This window comes from Manis pentadactyla, chromosome 15, assembly GCF_030020395.1.
Source record: "Manis pentadactyla isolate mManPen7 chromosome 15, mManPen7.hap1, whole genome shotgun sequence".
Classification (NCBI taxonomy): Eukaryota; Metazoa; Chordata; class Mammalia; order Pholidota; family Manidae; genus Manis; species Manis pentadactyla.
In genome coordinates, this window is record NC_080033.1 from 34,774,157 (window position 1) to 34,797,270 (window position 23,114).

The 23,114-nt window shown below is 40.9% G+C and overlaps 1 protein-coding gene across 1 annotated transcript in view; it reads right to left on the reverse strand.

Annotated features, from left to right (window-relative positions):
* Positions 1-23,114, reverse strand: part of ABCC11 (ATP binding cassette subfamily C member 11) — a 130,918-nt gene that overhangs the window by 60,981 nt on the left and 46,823 nt on the right. The window contains exons 2-4 of the mRNA XM_057493286.1: positions 8,667-8,809; positions 7,246-7,376; positions 4,866-5,024 (exon numbers count right to left, since the gene is read on the reverse strand). Coding sequence (XP_057349269.1) covers positions 4,866-5,024; positions 7,246-7,376; positions 8,667-8,765 — 389 coding nt within the window. The 5' untranslated portion in view covers positions 8,766-8,809. The remainder of the gene's footprint in view (positions 1-4,865; positions 5,025-7,245; positions 7,377-8,666; positions 8,810-23,114) is intronic.

A 23,114-nucleotide genomic window follows, 5' to 3' on the forward strand; every position in this document is an offset into this window, starting at 1 on the left:
TTGGATTGTTACGGCACTCTTTGGCCCAGTGCCGCCCCTTATGGCAGCGAGGGCAAATACCGGGGACTGACCCAACTCTAGGAGGAGGAGCTGTAGGGCATTGGCGAGCGAAATGGCCTGGCTGTCCACATTTAAAGCAGTTACGCATAGGCGGTGCGCCCTTGGGGAAGGAAGGAGGATAAGAAGCTGGGGGAGTTTGAACAGCGGCACCTACAGCTAAAAGGGCTTGAACTTTGGATGTAAAAGGATCGACATCTCTACACATTCTCAGCATTTCATCAAGAGTTTTGTCTCGAGTCTTACCGCGGAGGACGGCTCGACATGCCGAATTGGCGTTTTCATAGGCTAGCTGTTTTACAATCTTATCATTGGCAGCCGCGGAACCAAGGGTCCTTTCGGCGGCCTCTAACAGTCTGCTAACAAATTCGCTATAGTCTTCTTGCGAGCTTTGAGTGATCTTAGTTAGAGGAGTGTTAGCAGTCCCGGAAGCAGGGAGTGATATCCAAGCGCCCAAAGCGGCATCTTTCACTTGAGATAAAAGACCAAGGGGAAGGCGCTGCTGCCTGGTTTCAGAGATATATCTGCCCTGTCCTGTAAGCTTATCAAAAGTCCAGGACGCTGTTGGGGAATGAGGGTCTTTTACATTGGCAGCAGCGATGGTCTGACAGCGGTCAGCAAAATCTGCCTTCCAAGTTAAAAACTGACCACGGGTAAGCACAGCCTGGACTATACGCAGCCATTCACCTGGGAGTAAATGTCCTCCTCGAGACAGCGAATCAAGAACAGAAAGGGTAAAAGGGGCATTGGGGCCATAAGCTTTGACGGCCGCGTTCAGCTCTTTTAAGCTTTTGAAATGGATTTTGTGAAATTCTCTAGGGCCATCGGCAGGCTCGGCCGGCTCTGGCTCAGCCTGCTCCTCTCCCTCACTTTCTATTTCCTGAGCAGCAGGGGCGTCTTCGCCGTCGCTTTCAAGATCGCCCTCCTCCGGGCTATGTGTTGTGGAGGTGGGGCCAGAGCGGGCGGAGGCCCGGGTAAGAACAGGAAAGAGCAGTTTTTTAGGTTGTTTTTTAGGTTTTGTGGCTGTAAGCGGTTTCTTAGCGAGGCCCCTTTGCGAATATAATGCGGGACGAACTGGTTGGGAGACAACTAATTTTTGGAGATGGCAAGTTATTCTTTGTTCTACTATCTGTGCTATTAGGTCTTCAGTGCTGGTAGGGGGGCCAACAGGACCGGGAGCCGGAGGGGGTAGCGGAGGGGCCGACGGGGGCAAAAAGGCCGGGGCGCAAACATTGGGAGGCTGAATAGAGGGAGTGTAAGAGGCTCTTTTCAAAACTGGGGGTGTGTAAGAAGGGGGGTTAAGCGACGGGGCGGCAAGGGGCCAATCTGGGTTGTGATACTTGGCCGCTTCGTCTTCTAGTTCAGCCGCGTCTCTCGGATCTAAAGGCTCGCCATTTTGGCTCTTAGTCACGACTGGAAAAACCTTTTGTGTATCGACAAAGTCCGAATCTCGAGGGAGGGGCGGATAAATGCGACATTTGGGAGGGGTATCATGGAGGGCACTGAGCAAAGATGGTGTCGGGCTAGGGGAGGGGGACTTAGCTGATTTTGGGGCAGGGGGATCACTCGAAAGGGACGATTTTGAGGCCGCCCGAGATAGGGGGCGGAGGCAATATTCTGCCACTGACAAGAGTTGGCGTTTATCAGGGTCAGTATTTTCAACAATATCTCTGATAAGACCCCAATAGGAAAATACTGAAACAGGAACAGAGTCAGGGCCGTTTTTGATAAGATAATCATTTAAATCTCTACCTACTTTCTGCCATTTTTTAGGATGAATTTCGGGGCCATTAATGATAAACCACGGACAGACTTCATCAACAAAAATAAAAAACTTTACCAAGTCTTTCTTTTTAACTCGAACTCCTCTCTCCCTAAGTGAACTTTTTAGGTCTCCTATGAAGACCGCTTCTTTACTTAATTTAGTTCCCATTTTCTTGTAAGGCGGCCGGTACTCACCAGGGACGACGGCTTCCGTGAGCGGCGAAAGGCGTCTCCTATTATTTCATTAGTAAGGGGTCTGCAGACGATCTCTTTCTCGGGGGTCCGCCTGCGAAAGATCCGCGCCTCGAGCCCCACGTTGGGCGCCACTTGTCCCGTCCAGCGGGACCAAGTTATTTGTGGGGACGAAGGGGATCTGACCTGGAAGAAAATGGGGGCGAGAGAAGAGCGAAGGCAAGACAGTATTCTGATCAAGCCTTCAAATTTTATTGTAAGACGGGGGTAGATATACACCAGTGTTCAGGGGCAGAGTGGGCCATAGGATACTTGTAAGCAGGGGATTGGCTGCATAGCAGGGATGGCGCAGCGAGTTACATTCTGATTGGTATATGATAATGGGGAAGGAGGGGGAGAAGAGTATCTCTTGGCGCGCGCGGGCTTTCTTGTTGGCGCGCGCGGGCTCGCAGCTAATCTCCAGGAAGTGAAGCAGGAACCTCATGAACTGTGGCCATCTTGTTGTCTTTGTGTGGCTCCCAACACTCTAGGCTTTCCCTAAAGCTTCCAGGTCTTACAAAACAAGAACATGGTGGACAGAATGGCCTCCCTTTCTGGACCACCCTTTGTCCCCAGGACCCAACAATAGCACTGCTGGTGCATGTTCTCAAACAGCTCTGTCAGCTTCTGGTTCTTAACCTCTGCCCAGAATCTCACCAAGTCTCTCATGGCAAGCAGTTCTAGCCCTTTTATTCTTTACTCCTCCAGCCATGGACACTCATGCCCAGCCTAGAACCAGAAGGGAACAAATACCATGAGAATCTTTCTGTCCTTTCCTTCCCCTACAATCAAAATTCCAGGCTGCTTCTTCCTTCCTGACTTAAAAAATAACTATGCCATCCCATGCCCAAAATGCAGAGGAGGAGAAATGGTTACAGATTAAAATGAGACATAAGAGGTCTATCAGATTTGTCTTTTAAATGCAGTGTGGACTAGATAACTTGGGGGGTCTGGGTCCTAGCTCAGCAAAGCAAAAATGTCCCCATGACACCTGCATGTGTTTGAGGATTTTATTGCTTGTGGGCAACATTACTTAAGTCAAACTATGGGGCAACCTCTTCTCATTCCAGCCCTAGCGCGCACATAACCCAATACACCGAGACAACAAGCTCTGAAGTTAGAAGTTGGCTTTACTTTGACTAAACAAATATAAATCTTCCAGAGCCTGCCCAAAGCTCTCCTGGCAACTCTATCAAGTTCTGGCTATAATTACCAGACTCAGATTCAGAAGACTTGGTTTCAAATTTTACCTCCTCCATTCACTAGCTATGTGATTCAGGGAATCTCATTAATTCTCTTAATCCTCAGTGTCTTCACTTGTAAAGTGGGGAAAATAACATCTGCCCTGTTCAGTTCATAACCCTGTTGTGATGATCAAAGGTGATAATGGAAGGGGCAATACTCTATAGTTACAGAGCAATAAAATGTGAAGAATTATGATGGTGATAATGAAGATAGAGGCAGATCATCATGATCTGCTGATAGTGGTAGTGATGATAATGGCTGGCAGTTTGTCAGCAAATTCCCAAAGTAGCTCTTCTGAAAGATTGGGGAAGATGTACCCTAGTAGTCTGCCTGTTACATAGTGAACATACAGAAAGAAGCCTCTCTAAAGGTGTGACTGCATGGATAACTATTTTTTCAAAAAAGAGCCCAAAAGTGGAATAACTGCAAAAGTTTGATGAACATTGTGGATTTACAACAAAAAAGGCAGACTCCATGAACTAGAAGTGAGAAGATGTAAATTAGGAGATCTAGTACCCTTAATGGTCAGAGAAGAACAAGCTAACTTTTAACTCTGCCTGTTACGCTTTAGGCATTTCCCTGGTGCTTTAAACTGAATTGAGCACCACTTTTGATTCTTAAAACAGTCCTATGAAGGACCATGAGATACACTTTATGATCCACTATTTTATACATACAGACACAGGGCCCTGAAAGGGAAGGTAAGTAACTTATCTGACATCATAGCTGGTAAAAGGAGAGAGTCTGATCAATATCTGGCACTAAGCAAGAGGTGTTCCCTGGAAACTTTTTGTTTGTTTTTCACTGAATAAATCTGAGAAGCAATGGGTCAAAGTTTAACTGGTTTCTGTTTTCTTAGTGCCATAAATACATTAATTTGCTTCATAAATCTCTGAGTCCTGGCTATAATATACAACATTTCACCAACTCCCCTTCCCCTGACCACTGAATGCTCTTTCAGGGAGCTCTTAGGGGACTACCATTTTGTGGAACACATTTGGAAGATACTGTTCTACACCTGGTATCTCTCATGAAGAAGCTAGAGGTAGGAACAGGAGTACAGAAAATTTCAAATCACGTATGCACTCCCCACCCACACACACATTTGATTCTCATCTTCCTTTGTAAGGAGGGTTATTCAGGTAAGTGAATCACACAACTAGTCAGTAGGGACTCAAAGATTAAGAGATTAGATCACTGACCTACAATTTAATGATTAGTGATGCAGATAAATGCCTTATCCAGAAGAAAAAGCAGAACAAACTAGAAGCAACAATTTATCACTTTTTTGAGGTTGGGCCCTTAGAAAAATCTGACCAAAGAAGTGAATTCTTGCTCCAGAAAAAAAATGTCTGGCCCATATATATAAAATAGGTACCAGGAGATTCACGAATCCCAGATTAAGAACATCCAGAGCAGACTGAGGCCTCTTGCTACAAGAAGAAAGCAGTATTCTTTGGCTACGTGAGCACAGACCCTACCAACTACTCCCAAGCATCTCTGGTCACCAGCCCCCACCAAAGACAAGGTCTTCAACCAACCCAATGCCTTGCTTAACATGACTTTACCTTTTACCATTTTGGGCTGAGGCATCATGTACGGACAGCGGGGGGATGGTGTTCTCATCTAAAGGCTTCTGGAAGCCCTGGATCATCAGTGGGGTGAGCCATGACAATGTGAGGTAGGAGAAAAGGCCAGCATCATCCAGAGGCTGAGGGGAAGGACACCTAGCAGAGAAGTCACAGGCAATGTGGTCATCCTTATGATATAGGCTCTAGAGATACAAAATTAAGTCAATGGCAAGATTTTGAGGGGATGAATTATAACTATAAAAACCACAGGGTGGTCATCTGGATGTACAAAACATGTATTTTTTTCTTTATTATTTGTGATAGTTAAAAACCAGAAACAACAAAAACACTCATCAATACGGAGTGATTTTAAAAGAAAGAAAAGAAGTATGGTATATCCATACTGTGGAAAACAAATCAGAAGTGTCCAAAAACAGTTGATCTTTATGTAGATATGGACAGAGGCTCTAAGCACATTAAGCAAGAAAAAAAAGGCCACCTGCAGATAAAGAAATTCAGCATATTTTTACTCATAGTAAAAAAGTAAGAAATGAGGGAAAGCAGAAAATAATATATAAAAAGTCAACCACTGTTAACAATTTGATATAAATATGTATATGTTTGTGTGTGTATATATACATATATATATATTTAGACATTTATATCAAGTCAGTAGTAGTAGTTAACTTTGAGGAAGGGATTGGAATTGGCAGAGGAACAAGACTGATTCTCATTTTAATTTTTCTGTTTTGTCCACACAACTTTCACAAAAACAATAAAAATGAAATAGAAGGTAAATTGGAATGATAAGGCCATATGTCTAGGATTGATTCACAAATAGAGAAATAATGATTGGATTAAGATGTTGGAGTTGTATATAATTTCTACTTTTTTTCCCAAAATTGCATTTAATACTATGTGTTTCAACATGAAGAAAATTCAGTTAAAATATAAAGATTTGGGGTGAAACCTGAGAAGACAAAAATGTCAAACTCATGGGATGTTTTTCTTTTCTTTCAGCCATGGGACTTTCTCTCCATCCTCCAGCTTTTTATATCCTCACAGCCTACCACCAGCCGTGGCTATGTTTTCTGGGTAAGGCTGCCAGAGATGTTGGAAGGAAAGGATAAAGGGAGGGTAAGAGATTATACCAGATGCATGGGGCCATCTGAGATCACAAAGACAGTGCAAGAATCTATGACACAGTGGCAATATGCCACCTGACAGACACAGTCTGCATCCCTAAGATGAGGCTGCCCAGGCAAAGCACCAAGGTTCTTTGTTATTGGTGGAGATAATATCAGTGCAGTGGAACAGTGTAGCTAGCATTGCTAGGAGATCAGATTTTTAAAAAATAAGAAAACAAATGCAGTTTATTGATAAATAAAATCTTAGCAAACATGTTGGAGAGAAGAAGAAATTGTAAATACAAAGTGGATTCCTGGTGATGCAATGCTAAGGAATCAGACCTGAGAGTGTTAAGGTCCTGTAGTACATAATGAATAAATGAATGTATGAATGGTTCTTGGGAGGCCCCTGAAAGCAAGTTTACATATGTTAGAAAGACCTTTGGAGATGGCTACTTTAAACTATGGTTTACTGCATTGAAGGATATACTGAATTTCCTTAACTCTCAAGTTTAAGGGTAATGACATAAGGCATCTTTAGCTCTTTCAATGGCTCCCTTTTCTCTTAAAATGAAGACCAACATACTTAATGTGGCCTGTGGAGACATGTGTGGTGCTTCAGCATCTGCCTCCCTCTGTAGCTTCATCTCGTGTCCTGCCCATTAGCGCTCATGACTCTCCAGTCACACTGTTCTGGACACTCTGTGTTGTGTTCCTTCCACTTGAAGGTCAGACCTTTGCACATACTGCTGCCTCTGCCCAGATCAACCTTCCCTTACTCTTCCCTAGTAAGATCTTGTTCATTATATAGGTCTCAGTTTCAGTACCACCCAGAACATAAAAAGTTGTAACTTTTCCACTGTTCCTCAGCACCCTCACACTTCATAGTACTGTCCTCAAAGAGCTGGTAGTTGCATATTTATTTCCAAGTTTACTTGCTCGCTGTCTTTCTCCCCCACATGCCATCCATGATGGGTAGGGACTGTATCTGTCTTGCTCACTGCTGTTTCCTCTCAGCCTAGTACAGTGCCTGGCATATGGAGGTGCTCAATGAATCCTTGCTAAGTGAATGAAAGAGCCAACTCTGCCTCCCTGCTGTTCCTCAGAGGATGCTCTAGAGGTATTTGGCTGTGGTGGGTGACATGACTGTGTTGGGACATGGGAGGTGTCTTTGGGAAGTACCTAGGTGTAAGGGTCTGAAGACCATTGCCCTATTGGATACTGCCCCTCACGTCCCCATCAGGACTCACTTTGGCTTGGGACGGAAGGGAATCATGGTTCTCCGGGCAGCACCATACTTCCCGCGAGGGAGGACTTCTGCCTCCCCTGGTTCCTCGGGCTTCCTCACCTGCTGGAAGTCACCTTCAAGAGTGTAAGTTTTCTTGGGAAATAAAAACAAAAGAGTATCAGTTTCAGACATCATAAATACTGCCCTGAGGCAGTGTTGGACCAGCCACCCAGGAGAGATTGATCTTTCCATATCCAGCTTCCTAAAGAAAGGCTTCCAGAGTCAGACATAGAAAGACAAATACTGTGTGGTCTCACATATATGTGGAATCCCAAAAAAAAAACCAAAAAAGAAGTTTAAAGATCTTATTGATACAGAGAACAGATTGGTGGTTGCCAGAGGTAGGGGTTGAGGGGTTGGCAAAATGGGTGAAGGGGGTCAAAAGGTACAAACTTCTAGTTATAAATAAATGAGTCGTGGTGATGTGATATACATACAGCATGGTGACTATAGTTAACAATACTGTACTGCCTATCTGAGAGCTGCTAAGAGAGTAGATCTTAAAATTTTCACCACATGAAAAAAAGTTAAAACTATGTGTGGTGATGGATGTTAACCAGACTTACTGTGGTGATCTTTCACCATAAATACCAATATCAAATCATTATGTTGTACACTTGAAACTAATATAGTGTCATCTGTTAATTATATCTCAATAAAAACAAAAAAATAAAAGAAAGGCTGCCAGACAGGGAATGATCACTGGGCTAAGAATCAGGACAGCCAGGTCCCAGCCTGGCTCTGCCTTGCATTTGCTGAGTAACTCTGAGCAGGTCATTGGGTTTCCATCTGTCAATAAATACAGTAGACAAGATTAAAGGGTGCCATACTTAATCACCCACAGAGTGTGAGACCATGTCACCCTCTGAGGGTAAACCTACTGAAATCAATACATAAAAAAGAAAATCCAAAAACATTGCATGTTACTCTTTTGATTAAGTGGGAAACAACTAAAATAAGACAGACACATCATTTCTAGGACCTCAGATAGAATTAATAATACTATCTCAAAAGCTTAGCAAGGGATCAGTGGGATAAAATTCAGGATAGTGGTCACCTCAGGTAGGGAGAGTTAGGGAATGAGATGGAGGAAGACCAGCAGCTGTATGAGATTATCCAGGTCAGAGATGGTGAATTGGTGGTGGGTTTTCAGGTGCATATTGCATTATTATAAGTGAATACATAGATAAATAGGTGATAGATAGACAGACAGACAGACGGACCATGAAGGTGTGTCATGAACTGATTCATCCAGTTGTGGAAGGCTGAGGTTAATTAAAAAAAAAAATCAAAGGACAAAATTCTTTTACCTAATTTATGACTATTGAGAATACCCTGTCAACTCAGTTTCCTGGTATTTTGATAGAAAGGAGATCTACTTACATAGCTAAGTCCTGAAATCACGTCATTGCCTACATCCAAGCCAAGATTCACAAGGCCACCAGAAGAGTTGGGGACCCAGTACACCTTCTTCCTGGTCATTTTCAGGCGTCCTGCCAATTCTTTGTTTCCCCGAATCAGAGAATCTGAAAAGGCAGCAGGTAGGGTCAGCTTAGATCCAGCCCTGATCAGGCAGGAAAGAGGGCCATTACCCCACAGAGAGTGTGCCAGAGCCATGCAGAGACTTGGGCCATTTTCACAGCACCTGCTCTTCCGTTGCCTGGAGTGGGCTTGGCTCTCTTTTTAAACATCTACTCAGGCTTCAGAACAGATCACTTAGGGAACCCTTCTCTAACCACCCACTCCCAACTCTACAACCTTGGGTCATATCAATCTCCTGCGGTATATCTAAGGCCTGTTCATAAAACCATGCTTCTTTTTTTTTTTTTTTTGAGAGGGCATCTCTCATATTTATTGATCAAATGGTTGTTAACAACAATAAAATTCTGTATAGGGGACTCAATGCACAATCATTAATCAACCCCATGCCTAATTCTCAACAGTCTCCAATCTTCTGAAGCATAACGAACAAGTTCTTACATGGTGAACAAGTTCTTACATAGTGAATAAGTTCTTACATGGTGAACAGTGCAAGGGCAGTCATATCACAGAAACTTTCAGTTTTGATCACACATCAGGAACTATAAACAATCAAGTCAGATATGATTATTCATTTGATTTTTATACTTGATTTATATGTGAATCCCACATTTCTCCCTTATTATTATCATTATTATTTTTTAATAAAATGCTGAAGTGGTAGGTAGATGCAAGATAAAGGTAGAAAACATAATTTAGTGCTGTAAGAGGGCAAATGTAGATGATCAGGTCTGTACCTATAGACTAAGTATTAATCCAAGCTAGACAAGGGCAACAAAACATCCACGTATGCAGAAGATTTCTCTCAAAACAGGGGGGGTGAGGTTCTAAGCCTCACCTCTGTTGATCCCCAATTTCTCACCTGATGGCCCCCCTGTGACTGTACCTGTCTTAGGTTGTTCCTCCCTTGAGGAATCTTACCAGTCTCTGGCTAACCAGTCATCTTCCGGAGCCATACAGGGAAATTTAAAGTTGGTAAGTGAGAGAGAAGCAATATTGTTTGAAAAGGTTAGCTTTTTACTTCTTTGCAGATTTATGCCCTGTGGCTTCTATGCCCAGCATTTGTCTTGAGGTATCTTTACCACTTGGAAGAATTATGATACTCGGTAATTTTTTATATGAGGCATGAATTCCACTAAAGGGTTGTAATTAGGAAGGAAGAAGAAAAGCTATAGAAGTAGCAGACAGAAGAAAACATGGGAAGATTGATTATTTCTTTGACATATCTTCTTGTAGAGTAACATAAGCATGTATAGGTTTTAACAAACTACTAATTAAATTACATACACACATTAACGTAATAGGAATACAGCTACATAACAAAAGCAGATACAATTACCAGCCATATGTAGTGAAACCAAGAAAACCAGTTAGGTACCCTAGGCATTTGTGAAAACTTATCAATGATATGATGGACATTGTCTAACTGAATTTGAATAGTTTGAGAAAAATCAGACAAATTAAAACAACGCATTCCTGGGAACTGTTCACATCCCATATGTTCTTTTAACAGTAGATAGTCTATAGTTGCACGATTTTGGAGCACTGCAACTTGCACTTCTCCTAATTCTTGGTTGAGTTCCGACAGTATAGATGCAGTCAAATTTGTTGTTTTACTGTATGCACAGGCCAGCTTAGATATCTCCTTCTTCATTCCAATTGCAAGTCCAGGAACCAGTGGGATGAGTGCATCTACAACTGCAGCAGCACCAGGATCTTTGTTGAAGTTTTTTGATGTTCATCTTCTGGAATGACTCTTCCAGAGGATGTTGATGTTGGAAGTTCTTCTTCATATCATATCTTAATTCGTTTTCTGGGTACCATGCTTCTTCTTTTATCCCAGTTTGGAATTGTATATTTATGTGGATCATTATTTGTTTAGAGTTCATTTCTGCACTAAACAGAGATCCTCATGAGACCAGGGATGTGTCTGCTTGCTCACTATTAGTGAAGATAGCAAGTGCTCAATAAACAAATGAGGAATGGATGGATAAATGAATGAAAGAAACAGGATTTTGCCAGTTTCTGACTCTTGCACGTCGCAGACTCAGAGAAGTGGATCTGGGCAATTTAGGAATAATTTAAGAAACATAAATAACCAAGGAATTAAAAAACATTAATATATGTTTTTACTTTTGTCTTTGAGTATGTGATTCACATCCAGAACATCCAGAACATGCCTGGAGCAGAGTGGGGATGGTGACTAGGAATATTTCTGAAGGGATGGAAAGGAAAGAATGTGCATAACAGGGCAGACTTCATCAGGTGTGCCCAATGCCTCACAGGGCCTCTTGTTCATAAGGGCCCCAGGCGTGGTTTAAGGCTCTGCTATTACCATCTTGAAATAGGTAATAATTTTGAAGAAAGAGCCCCACATTTTCTCTTTGTACTGACTGGGCTCTACAAATGATGTAGTTGCTCCTGGTGTTCAGATACAGCTTTTGATGTTCAAATAGTGGCATGTGCTTCAAGTAAATAGACTTGCAGGCTGGCCCATTGTCCTGGGAGAAGATTCTCTAAATTCCTTTATCCCACTCCTCCTATTCCTCTAACTTTTAGCAAATCACAACCAAATACAGTAGACTCAGTTTCTAGAATTCTGCTATAAAGCATTCAAGAAAGACTCCCCAGGCAGGGAACCAGGCCATGAGGGATACCTGCCATGCAATTGTAAAAGTGAACCTTTCAGGGATGATGGAAAATAGGAGAGAGAGTGTGGTGTGTTAGGTAAGAAAGACTCTTGGAAGAGGCAAGTTTTCTGGCTGCCATGAACAAGCCTAGGACATAGACAAATTAAAATAAAATTGGCATAGGACTTCCAGGCAAGATGGCGGCATGAGTAGGAAAGCAGAAATCTCCTCCCAAAACCATATATATTTTTGAAAATACAACAAATACAACTATTCCTAAAAGAGAGACCAGACAATACAGTACAACAGCCAGGCTACACCTACACATGCAAGAACCCAGCGCCTCACAAAGGGGGTAAGATACAAGCTGCGGTCCAGTGGGATCCGAGCACTCCCCTCACCCCAGCTCCACAGCTGGAAGAGAGGAGTCAGAGCGGGGAGGGAGTGGAAGCCCAGGACTGCTGAATAACCAGCCCTAGTCATCCGCACCAGGAGCACAGACACACAGTGCGTGGTGTGCTGGATACTAGAGAAACGGAACAATAAAATCTGTGAGTGGGTCCCCACAGCTGGTGCCCCTTGGACAAAAGAAAAGCAAGTGCTTTTTGAAAGTCTTAAAGGGACAGGAGCCTCACAGCTGGACAGAAGCATCCGGGCACACTCAGACCAGCAGCTGGGAAGCCCGGGGAACTCCAGGTGCCTTTAACCCCCTGGGTGACAGTGCAGCTCTGAGGCACTTCATGGTGATAAACAGCCTCCCACACGTTTGCCCTCTGGCACAGCCCTACCATAGCGGAGCAGCAGCCTGAGGCCGGCCACGCCCACAGCAGCTGCACAGAGCCGCCTCCACAGCCGACCAGGCAAGATGTAGAGGCCCCGTCAGCATGCAGCCACCTAGCACAAGTGGCTAGGGGCTGCCCTTCTCACAGGAGAAGAAAGTGACCAGCAAGGAGGAACGGACTTTGTTCTCCCAGCTGACACAAATGCCGACTGCCCATGACCACCTCTATCACCATGAAAAGGCAGAAGAATTTGATCCAAACCAAAATCACAGGGACAACCCCTGAGAAGGAGCCTGGGGAGATAGACTTAACCAATCTTCCTGAAAAAGAATTCAAAATAAAGGTCATAACCATGCTGATGGACCTGTAGAGAAAAATGCAAGAGCTAATGGATAAAGTTGGGAGGGAGAATATAGAAATAAAACAGTCTCTGGAAGGACTTAAAAGCAGAATGGAAGAGAAGCAAGAGGTCATTAACGAAATAGAAATCAGAGAACAGGAAAGCAGAGAAGCTGACACAGAGAGAGAGAAAAGGATCTCTAGTAATGAAAGAATATTAACAAAACTGTGTGACCAATCCAAATGGAACAATATCCACATTATAGGGGTACCAGAAGAAGAAGAGAGAGAAAAAGAGATAGAAAGTGTCTTTGAAGAAATAATTGCTGAACACTTCCCCACACTGGGGAAGGAAATAGTCAATCAGACCACAGAAGCCACTGAACTCCCAAAAGAAGGGACCCAAGGAGGACAACACCAAGACACAAAATAATTAAAATGGCAAAGATCAAGGACAAGGACAGAATATTAAAGGCAGCCAGAGAGAGAAAAAAGGTCACCTACAAAGGAAAACCCATCAGGCTATCATCAGACTTCTCAGCAGAAACCTTACAGGCCAGAAGAGAATGGCATGATATATTTAATGCAATGAAACAGAAGGGCCTTGAACCAAGACTACTGTATCCAGCACGATTATCATTTCAATATGAACAAGGGATTAAACAATCCCCAGACAAGCAAAAGTTGAGGGAATTTGCCTCCCACAAACCACCTCTACAGGGTATTTAAGAGGGACTGCTCTAGATGGAAGCACTCCTAAGGCTAAATAGATGTCACCAGAGAAAATAAAATCACAGCAAAGAAAGCAGGCCAACCAAATACTAACTAAAGGCAAAAAATAAAATCAACTACCCACAAAAGCAGTCAAAGGAAACACAAAAGAGCACAGAATAAAACACCTGACATATAAAGAATGGAGAAGACATTCTTCTCCCTTCTGACATACAAGAAGGGAGAGAAATAAAGAATCATCAGACTGTGTTTATAATAGCTCAATAAGCAAGTTAAGTTAGACAGTAAGATAGTAAAGAAGCTAACCTTGAACCTTTGGTAACCACAAATCTAAAGCCTGCAATGGCAATAAGTAATATCTTTTGATAATCACTCTAAATGTAAATGGACTGAATGCGCCAATCAAAAGACACAGAGTAATAGAATGGATAAAAAAGCAAGACCCATCTATACACTGCTTACAAGAGACACACCTCAAACCCAAATACATGCACAGACTAAAAGTCAAGGTATAGAAAAAGATATTTCATGCAAACAACAGGGAGAAAAAAGCAGGTGTTACAGTACTAATATCAGACAAAACAGATTTCAAAACAAAGAAAGTCACAAGAGATAAAGAAGGACATTACATAGTGATAAAGGGGTCAGTCAAACAAGAGAATATAACCATTATAAATACATATGCACCCAATACAGGAGCACCAACATACGTGAAACAAATACTAACAGAATTAAAGGAGGAAATAGAATGCAATGCATTCATTCTAGGAGACTTCAACACACCACTCACCCCAAAGGACAGATCCACCAGACAGAAAATAAGTAAGGACACAAGGGCACTGAACAACAAACTAGAACAGATGGACCTAATAGACATCCATAGAACTCTACACCCAAAAGCAACAGTATACACATTCTTCTCAAGTGCACATGGAACATTCTCCAGAATAGACCACATACTAGGCCACAAAAAGAGCCTCAGTGAACTCAAAAACATTGAAATTTTACCAACCAACTTCTCAGATCACAAAGGTATATAACTAGAAATAAACTGTACAAAGAAATCAAAAGGCTCACAAACACATGGAGGTTTAACAACAAGCTCCTAAATAATCAGTGGATCAGTGACCAAATTAAAATAGAGATCAAGCAATATATGGAAACAAATGACAACAACACAAAGCCCCAACTTCTGTGGAACAAAGCGAAAGCAGTCTTAAGAGGAATGTATATAGCAATCCAGGCCTATTTAAAGAAGGAAGAACAATCCCAAATGAATAGTCTAAAGTCATAATTATGGAAATTGGAAAAAGAAGAACAAATGAGGCCAAAAGTCAGCAGAAGGAGGGACATAATAAAGATCAGAGAAGAAACAAATAAAATTGAGAAAAATAAAACAATAGAAAAAAATCAATGAAACCAAGAGCTGGTTCTTTGAGAAAATAAACAAAATAGATAAGCCTCTAGCCAGACTAATTAAGAGAAAAAGAGAATCAACACACATCAACAGAAACAGAAATGAGAAAAGCATCACAACAGATCCCACAGAAATACAAAGAATTATTAGAGAATACTATGAAAACCTATATGCTAACAAGCTGGAAAACCTAGAAGAAATGGACAACTTCCTAGAAAAATACAACCTTCCAAGACTGACCAAGGAAGAAACAGAAAATCTAAACAGACCTATTACCAGCAATGAAATTGAAGTGGTAATCAAAAAACTACCCAAGAGCAAAACCCCTGGGCCAGATGGATTCACCATGGAACTTTATCAGACACACAGAGAAGACATAATACCAATTCTCCTTAAAGATTTCCAAAAAATAGAAGAGGACGGAATACTCCCAAACTCATTCTATGAAGCCAGGATCACCCTAATTCCAAAATCCAGTAAAGACCCCACCAAAAAAGAAAATTACAGACCAATATCCCTGATGAACATAGATGCAAAAATACTCAACAAAATATTAGCAAACCGTATTCAAAAATACATCAAAAGGATCATACACCATGACCAAGTGGGATTCATCTCAAGGATGCAAGGATGGTACAGCATTCGAAAATCCTTCAACATCATCCACCACATAAACAAAAAGAAGGACAAAAACCACATGATCATCTCCATAGATGCTGAACAAGCATTCAACAAAATTCAATATCCATTCATGATAAAAACTCTCAACAAAATGGTTATAGAGGGCAAGTACCTCAACATAATAAAGGCCATATATGATAAACCCACAACCAACATCATACTGAACAGTGAGAAGCTGAAAGCTTTTTCTCTAAGATCGGTTGCAAGACAGGGATGCCTACTCTCCCCACTGTTATTCAACATAGTACTGGAGGTCCTAGTCATGGCAATCAGACAAAACAAAGAAATACAAGGAATCCAGATTGGTAAAGAAGAAGTCAAACTGTCACTATTTGCAGATGACATGATATTGTACATAAAAAACCCTAAAGACTCCACTCCAAAACTACTAGAACTAATATATGAATTCAGCAAAGTTGCAGGATACAAAATTAATACACAGAAATCTGTTGCTTTCCTATACACTAACAATGAACTAACAGAAAGAGAAATCAGGAAAACAATTCCATTCACAATTGCATCGAAAAGAATAAAATACCTAGGAATAAACCTAACCAAGGAAGTGAAAAACCTATACCCTGAAAACTACAAGACACTCTTAAGAGAAATTAAAGAGGACACTAACAGATGGAAACTCATCCCATGCTCTTGGCTAGGAAGAATTAATATTGTCAAAATGGCCATCCTGCCCAAAGCAATCCACAGATTCAATGCAATCCTTATCAAATTACGAACAAACTGGAACAAGTAGTTCAAAAATTCATACGGAACCACCTAAGGCCCCGAATAGCCAAAGCAATACTGAGAAGGAAGAATAAAATGGGGGTATTCTTGCTCCCCAACTTCAAGCTCTATTACAAAGCCAAAGTAATCAAGACAATTTGGTACTGGCACCAGAAGAGACCCACAGACCAGTGGAATAGAATAGAGACTCCAGATATTAACCCAAACATTTATAAATATAAATAACCCAATTTAATTATAAATTATAAATTTAAATTATAAATTATAAATTATAAATATAAATATCCTAATATAAAGGAGCCATGGACATCCAATGGGGAAATGACAGCCTCTTCAACAGCTGGTGTTGGAAAAAGTGGACAGCTACATGTAAGTGAATGAAACTGGATCACTGTCTAACCCCATACACAAAAGTAAATTTGAAATGGATCAAAGACCTAAATGTAAGTCATGAAACCATAAAACTCTTAGAGAAAAACATAGGCAAAAATATCTTGGACATAAACATGAGCAACTTCTTCATGAACATATCTCCCCGGGCAAGGGAAAGCAAAGCAAAAATGAACAAGTGGGACTATATCAAGCTGAAAAGCTTCTGTACAGCAAAGGATACCATCAATAGAACAAAAAAGCATCCTACACTGTGGGAGACTATATACTTAAATGACAGATCCGATAAAGGGTTGACATCCAAAATATATAAAGAGCTCACGCCCCTCAACACCCCGAAAGCAAATAACCTGATTTCAAAATGGGCAGAGGAGCTGAACAGACAACTCTCCAAAGAAGAAATTCAGATGGCCAACAGTCACATGAAAAGATGTTCCACATCGCTAGTCATCAGAGAAATGCAAATTAAAACCACAATGAGTTATCACCTCACACCAGTAAGGATCGCCACCATCCAAAAGACAAACAACAACAAATGTTGGAGAGGTTGTGAAGAAAGGGGAACCCTCCTACACTGCTGGTGGAAATGTAAATTAGTTCAACCATTGTGGAAAATGGTACGGAGGTTCCTCAAAAAGCTCAAAATAGAAATACCATTTGACCCAGGAATTTCACTTCTAGGAATTTACCCTAAGAACACAGCAGCCCAGTTTGAAAAAGACAGATGCACACCTATGTTTATCACAGCGCTATTTACAATAGCCAAGAAATGGAAGCAACCTACATGTCTATCAGTAGATGAATGAATAAAGAAGATGTGGCACATATACACAATGGAATATTATTCAGCCATAAGAAGAAAACAAATCCTTCCATTTTCAACAACATGGATGGAGCTAGAGGGTATATGCTCAGTGAAATAAGCCAGGTGGAGAAAGACAAGTACCAAATGATTTCACTCATATGTGGATTATAAGAACAAAGAAAAAAACCGAAGGAACCAAACAGCAGCAGAATCACAGAACCCAAGAATGGACTAACAGTCACCAAAGGGAAAGGGACTGGGGAGGATGGGTGGGAAGGGAGGGATAAGGGCTGGAAAGGAAAGGGGGCCTGACGATTAGCATGTATAATGTGGGGGGAGGCACGGGGAGGGCTGTGCAACACAGAGAAGACAAGTAGTGGTTCTACAGCATCTTACTACGCTGATGGATGGTGACTGAAATGGGGTTTGTGGTGGGGACTTGGCGAAGGGGGGAGCCTAGTAGACATAATGTTCCTCATGTAATTGTAGATTAATGATACCAAAATAAATAAATGAATGAATAAAATTGGCATAATCTTTCAATAGAAGGATTCCCTGGGGTAGGACCATGGTGTACTTATGTACAGTTTATTCACTACACAAAGGTTCCCAGTTGAGAGCGTCGGCGGGGGAAGGCAGTAGAGGCAGCAAATTCTAGACTGCAAGTCATGCACCCTCACAGGAGCTACATCAGTGATAAATGTATCTGTAAACTAACCTATGGTTCCAGTTGGTGAATAAGTGTAGTTCTAACATGAATGTTGGTTTATTTTAAAGAATATTTTCCTTTATTTTAAAGAAAAAAAGGAAAGTGAGACATCAAAGATGTATTTTGGTTAGATCTTCACTAATTTGCCACCAATGTCCTGAGTAACTTTGCTGAGCAGTTTTCAAACACTGACAGGATATTTCCTCATGTTTTGTGTTTTTCACAGTGTAATGGCAACAGGCATAACATACTTGTAAACCAAACCTGCATTATTAGCATTTCCTACATTTATTTCTTAAGCCTAGACAATCAACAAAATAGTGAAAAAACCCTGATTTGTAACTTTTGCCAGTTTTTGTGGTGCGAATATTCCTACTATGGCTGATTTCAAGCTACCTACATGGCCATGAATAAATACCATGCTGGGAAGAGAGGCAGGATAAGGTAACATTGTATAGTATTTCCCCCATACAGATAATACTTACAAATAATCTCAAAAGTATAAATAATAGTAAAATGTAGTAAATTAATTGGGAAGTGATACTTTTTGGGTATTACCTTTGTCTTTGATATATTTAATTGTAAGTTTGTATAACTTAATTTTAATAATGTTTGTGTTTGTCAATTGGGCTTTCAAAATTCCTAAAGATCTGACAGTTGGTTCTCATGAACCAGTATGAACAGGATCCAGCAGACCATTGTTGCAAACATTTGGAAAAAGTGGTACCTTTTTCTAAGTCTTCCTCCAACCAGGGACATCTTTTACCAAAATACTTCTAAGTGCTCTATGGACAAGTGCTGGCTGTGCCTAGGGATAGACTTCCCTGACTTCCCTGTGGTGTTGATGAGAACAAGTAGCTGAAAGTCTGGGTAAAGGGCGTGCCATAGCAAGCCTAGTAGACTGCCAAGGCTGCAATTAAATGAGAATCATGGGAAGGTCTTCAGGGAGTATGATGACAGCAACCCTAGGAGCATCACCAGGCCATGAGCAAACCAAAAAGCATTATTTGAAGACCCACAGCAGATCCTCCAATGGTGGGGCAGACAGTGACCAGGTGAACAGAAGACATCCATCCCTTGGAAAAGCAGAGAAGCAAAGACCCTGACTCTTCCTCTGCCAGCAACTCTGAGACTGAGACTTTATTGAGCATTACTCAAAGGAACTATTTAAATTTCTGGATTAAACAAGATCTTAAAATGATAATCCTAAACATGTATTTTCTCCTTATTAACCAGCAAGAAGGGGCCCATGAGGAAGACCAGATCCTTAGAGACCAAATAAAGAAATTAGATTTTCTCTCATCTTTCATCTATAGTATGATGTGCTAATCTGGTTTATTTATACACACCTGCAAATAAATGCAATAAGGGTTTCAAACTTATGATGCTTTTCTATACAGCATTTGTCCAGGAAACTACTGACAGGGAAAAGTAATCCAAATGAAAATTAAGGAAATGCAGACGTGTGTAATGGATATGTTTGCAGAACATGAATTGCTTATCTTAGTGTGACTGGAGCTCAGCCACATATTAGCTTGTGCCACCTTCCAATTCTATAAAGCCCACATCCGCTTCTATGACTGGCCAGGGAAATTCCCTTCAGAATTGCCTTTGGCAGTCCTTGAGAAGTTCCCTGGCTTTCCAACTTCCTCTCAGGAAGAAGTCAGAGTGGAAGTTTATTCACTTTAATTAGTGGTAAGACCGTCAGTGCAGTAAGGATAGGGACCAGGACATGGTTGGGAATAGAACAGAGGTGAAACAGATGCTTCCAGCCCTGTGCTCCCCATCCCCAGGGGACCAAAAGTCATGATTATAAGCTTGATTTAGACATAGGTCATTTGCATATGGCAAAACAGTCTGGGAACAGGAAAGGATCCAAGGTAACCTGTGGAAAGGGCTTTCTGGAGGAGCTGATTTATTTCCTCATTGCCTTTACCATTCACCAGCAGGGCCTAGTGTCCAAGATTAGAAGGTGCTCCAGAGGGCAAAGAAGGTCCCCAGAGCAAAGGGACAAATGGACCCATACGGAGATTATGAGCAGTTGACTCAGCAAATCAAATCTAAGCCTGATTTATCTAGTTTGTTTTGGCTCATTGACTGGCTCCTGCAGGATGTGAAATGCTACTCCATTTTACCTACACTCAAGGTTGGACCTGAAGGCCAGTGGGGGAGATCAATCCCTCAAGTGGACAGGACTTTGAACAGCATATCTGGAAGTATACTTTTTCTAAATAAAAAATCTCAGAGGTCCATATCTGCATTGATTTATGAACAATGGTTAATCACATGGCAAGAAGGTAAGGACAATTACAAAAATAACATGGTTGCTGAGTTCCTCATCAAGAAATTTGGGAAGAATTATATGTTCAGAAATTGTAGAATGAGAACCAAGTGAGAGCATATTTGTTTTCTGTGTGAATGCTCACAAAAGAGTATTTACTGCGGAAGAGATGCTCAGAAGGATATCTTACCCATCCTCTTAAAAATCAGAAGGACAAGCTTACTTATCTTGGTTAGCTTCTTTCACTAATTACCATAAGACCTGAACAATAGGCTAACAAGGCAGCTGGGATGGAGACTGTCCCTGTATCAGACAGCTTCACCATCACTGCCATCAATGGGACAGTCTCAGAATTGCAGAGATCACTGTCATTACCTGATAACCTTATTCCTCTGGAAGACTGGGAAATGATTCGGTGGAATTTTGTATTTGATCCCTTTCTTTTCTAAATTGGCAACTCTTTTCACTTGAATAAAAATTATGAGGGATATAGTTGTGTCATCTCTGGCCACAGTGCTTCTCTCAGCACTGTGTTTTGTAGCTTTATTGAATACTAATTCATTATTATGATATCATACACAGCACTGGGTTTTTGAATGAATAATTCATTTTACAATAACAACAACAAAATTAATATCAATGATGGAGTGGCTCATGTCTAAGGAGTTTGTTTTACCAGAGTTTTCTCAGCAAGAATAAACTGTTTTCATGTAAAGTTGAAGTGACCATTTGAAGAGCTAGTGATGGCATCATTATAAGCTGTAAGTATATTGTCCTACAAGATATGGTGCATGTAATTATCTGTTTGTATGGGCTGGAATAAGCAATTTTGCTAGATATGGGTAAATTTCCCCTGTACAGTATTTGATACTATTTCTTCCATGGACACAACACATTGTTCTGGTGCTCAGGCTTTGTAAGTGGTATTTCTTAATGATCCTCTAATAATTTTTTTTTCCAATCTCCGGAAGTCTGCTCTTCTGGTTTAGAGGTTTAATTCACTCAGAAAATGAAACACCATTTCTGCACAGGCATCATGCTATTTTAGATCCATATGCCACTTAATCAACAAGAAAAGAATATATTTACTGTACTGTGTAAGATGCTTAATCATAATTATCAAGAAGGAGGAGGCAGGGAGGAGTGTGTTCTGAAAATGTGATCCTCAGGTAAATCGCTCAACTCTTTTATAACCTGTGATAAATACAAAAGGCAGAAACACTAATGGTTCAAAGTATCTAGTAATAAAAACTAAGGTGCTGAGATGCTGGCTGATGGAAAAGACAACAAGGACTATGTGGCAGAAGAAAAATATAAATACCAACTATAGCCCTGTGAACAGAAACACAGATATTAGTAACTGAATATGTTCTCCCTTTCTTTCGAGAACATCTATATTTATAGCTATAGTTATGTTTTTATGACTTTTCCCTAATATAAAGTCTATGAATATTTTCCTCTTTGCCTAATTATGGATATAGGATTTGCTTTTCCTTTTCCTTAATACACTATATGTGGTACATTTTTGACAGTTGACTTGTAAATTGGTTTCCTGTTTATAGAAACTCAAGGCAGAATTTTTACTAAATAAGCAGAGAAAGGATATTTTGAGATAGATATTGATGGTGCACTGGGTATCTTTGGCTTCATCTGTAGTACAGATGAGCATTTATTCTATATAAAAAGCTATGAATGGAATTTGAGTAGCTAAAGGGATGTTTGGAGTTTGGAATTTGATGTAGTCAGTGTGATTGATATGTTAATTGACACTCATAACCTTTCTCTTACCTTCTATTTCTAAGGTTGGAAAGCTCAATATTGAGTCTTTCAGCTTCCCTTAAAACTAAAGTTGTGAATGTAACTTAGGTACTGTATTTATAACTTGGCAATGAGGTAGATCTATGTTTCTGGAATATTATAGGTTGTTCTCTCAGAAATTAGTGTTAGAATAAATTGGACTCCATGTCTTAATATCTAATTACCAACCTCATATTCTAAGAAAATGATGACTACTGTCACTTTCTTGTCATATAAAATATATATACACACATGCACATATGTTTAGAATTTGAGATGTTAGCTGTGAGATTTTAAAATTTCCCCTACATCTAATTGTTGAGTATATTAACAATAATATAACCTCTCCTGTAGTAGTCAGGAAAGGCTAATTCATGCTGGAATTTTTTTAAAAACCATGACATCATCTCTGGCCAGGATGTAATAACTGGGGCAAGATTTGTCCTATCTCAAGTGACTGAAACACTGGGAAACATGTGAAACAATGGCTGTCAGGACATTAGACATCAGACAATGAAGGAGATTAGTTGAGTCCTATGACTTACTTAGTTTACTGCCTGAAAGCATGTCCAGGCTGTGGGTCAAGTCTCATGCAGCAGGAGCCCAAGCACTGCCAGAAAATATCCCTTACTTGAGGAGAGACAGATAGGAATCTAAGCAGGCTATGATGGTTAGGATTTGCAAAGAATATAAGATGGGAGGTTGCTGCACAGAAGGGGAGCCCCACACATCTTCAGAGGTTCCCCCAAAGAATTCACCTTAAGTATTGGTCAGTGCATGCATGGGAGGAAACTATCCAAAGACATAAAAAGAACTTCTGGGGAGGGGCGGAAGATGGCGGCGTGAGTAGAGCAGCGGAAATCTCCTCCCAAAACAACATATATCTATGAAAATATAACAAAGACAACCCTTCCTAGAATAAAGACCAGAGGACACAGGACAATATCCAGACCACATCCGCACCTGAGAGAACCCAGCGCCTCGC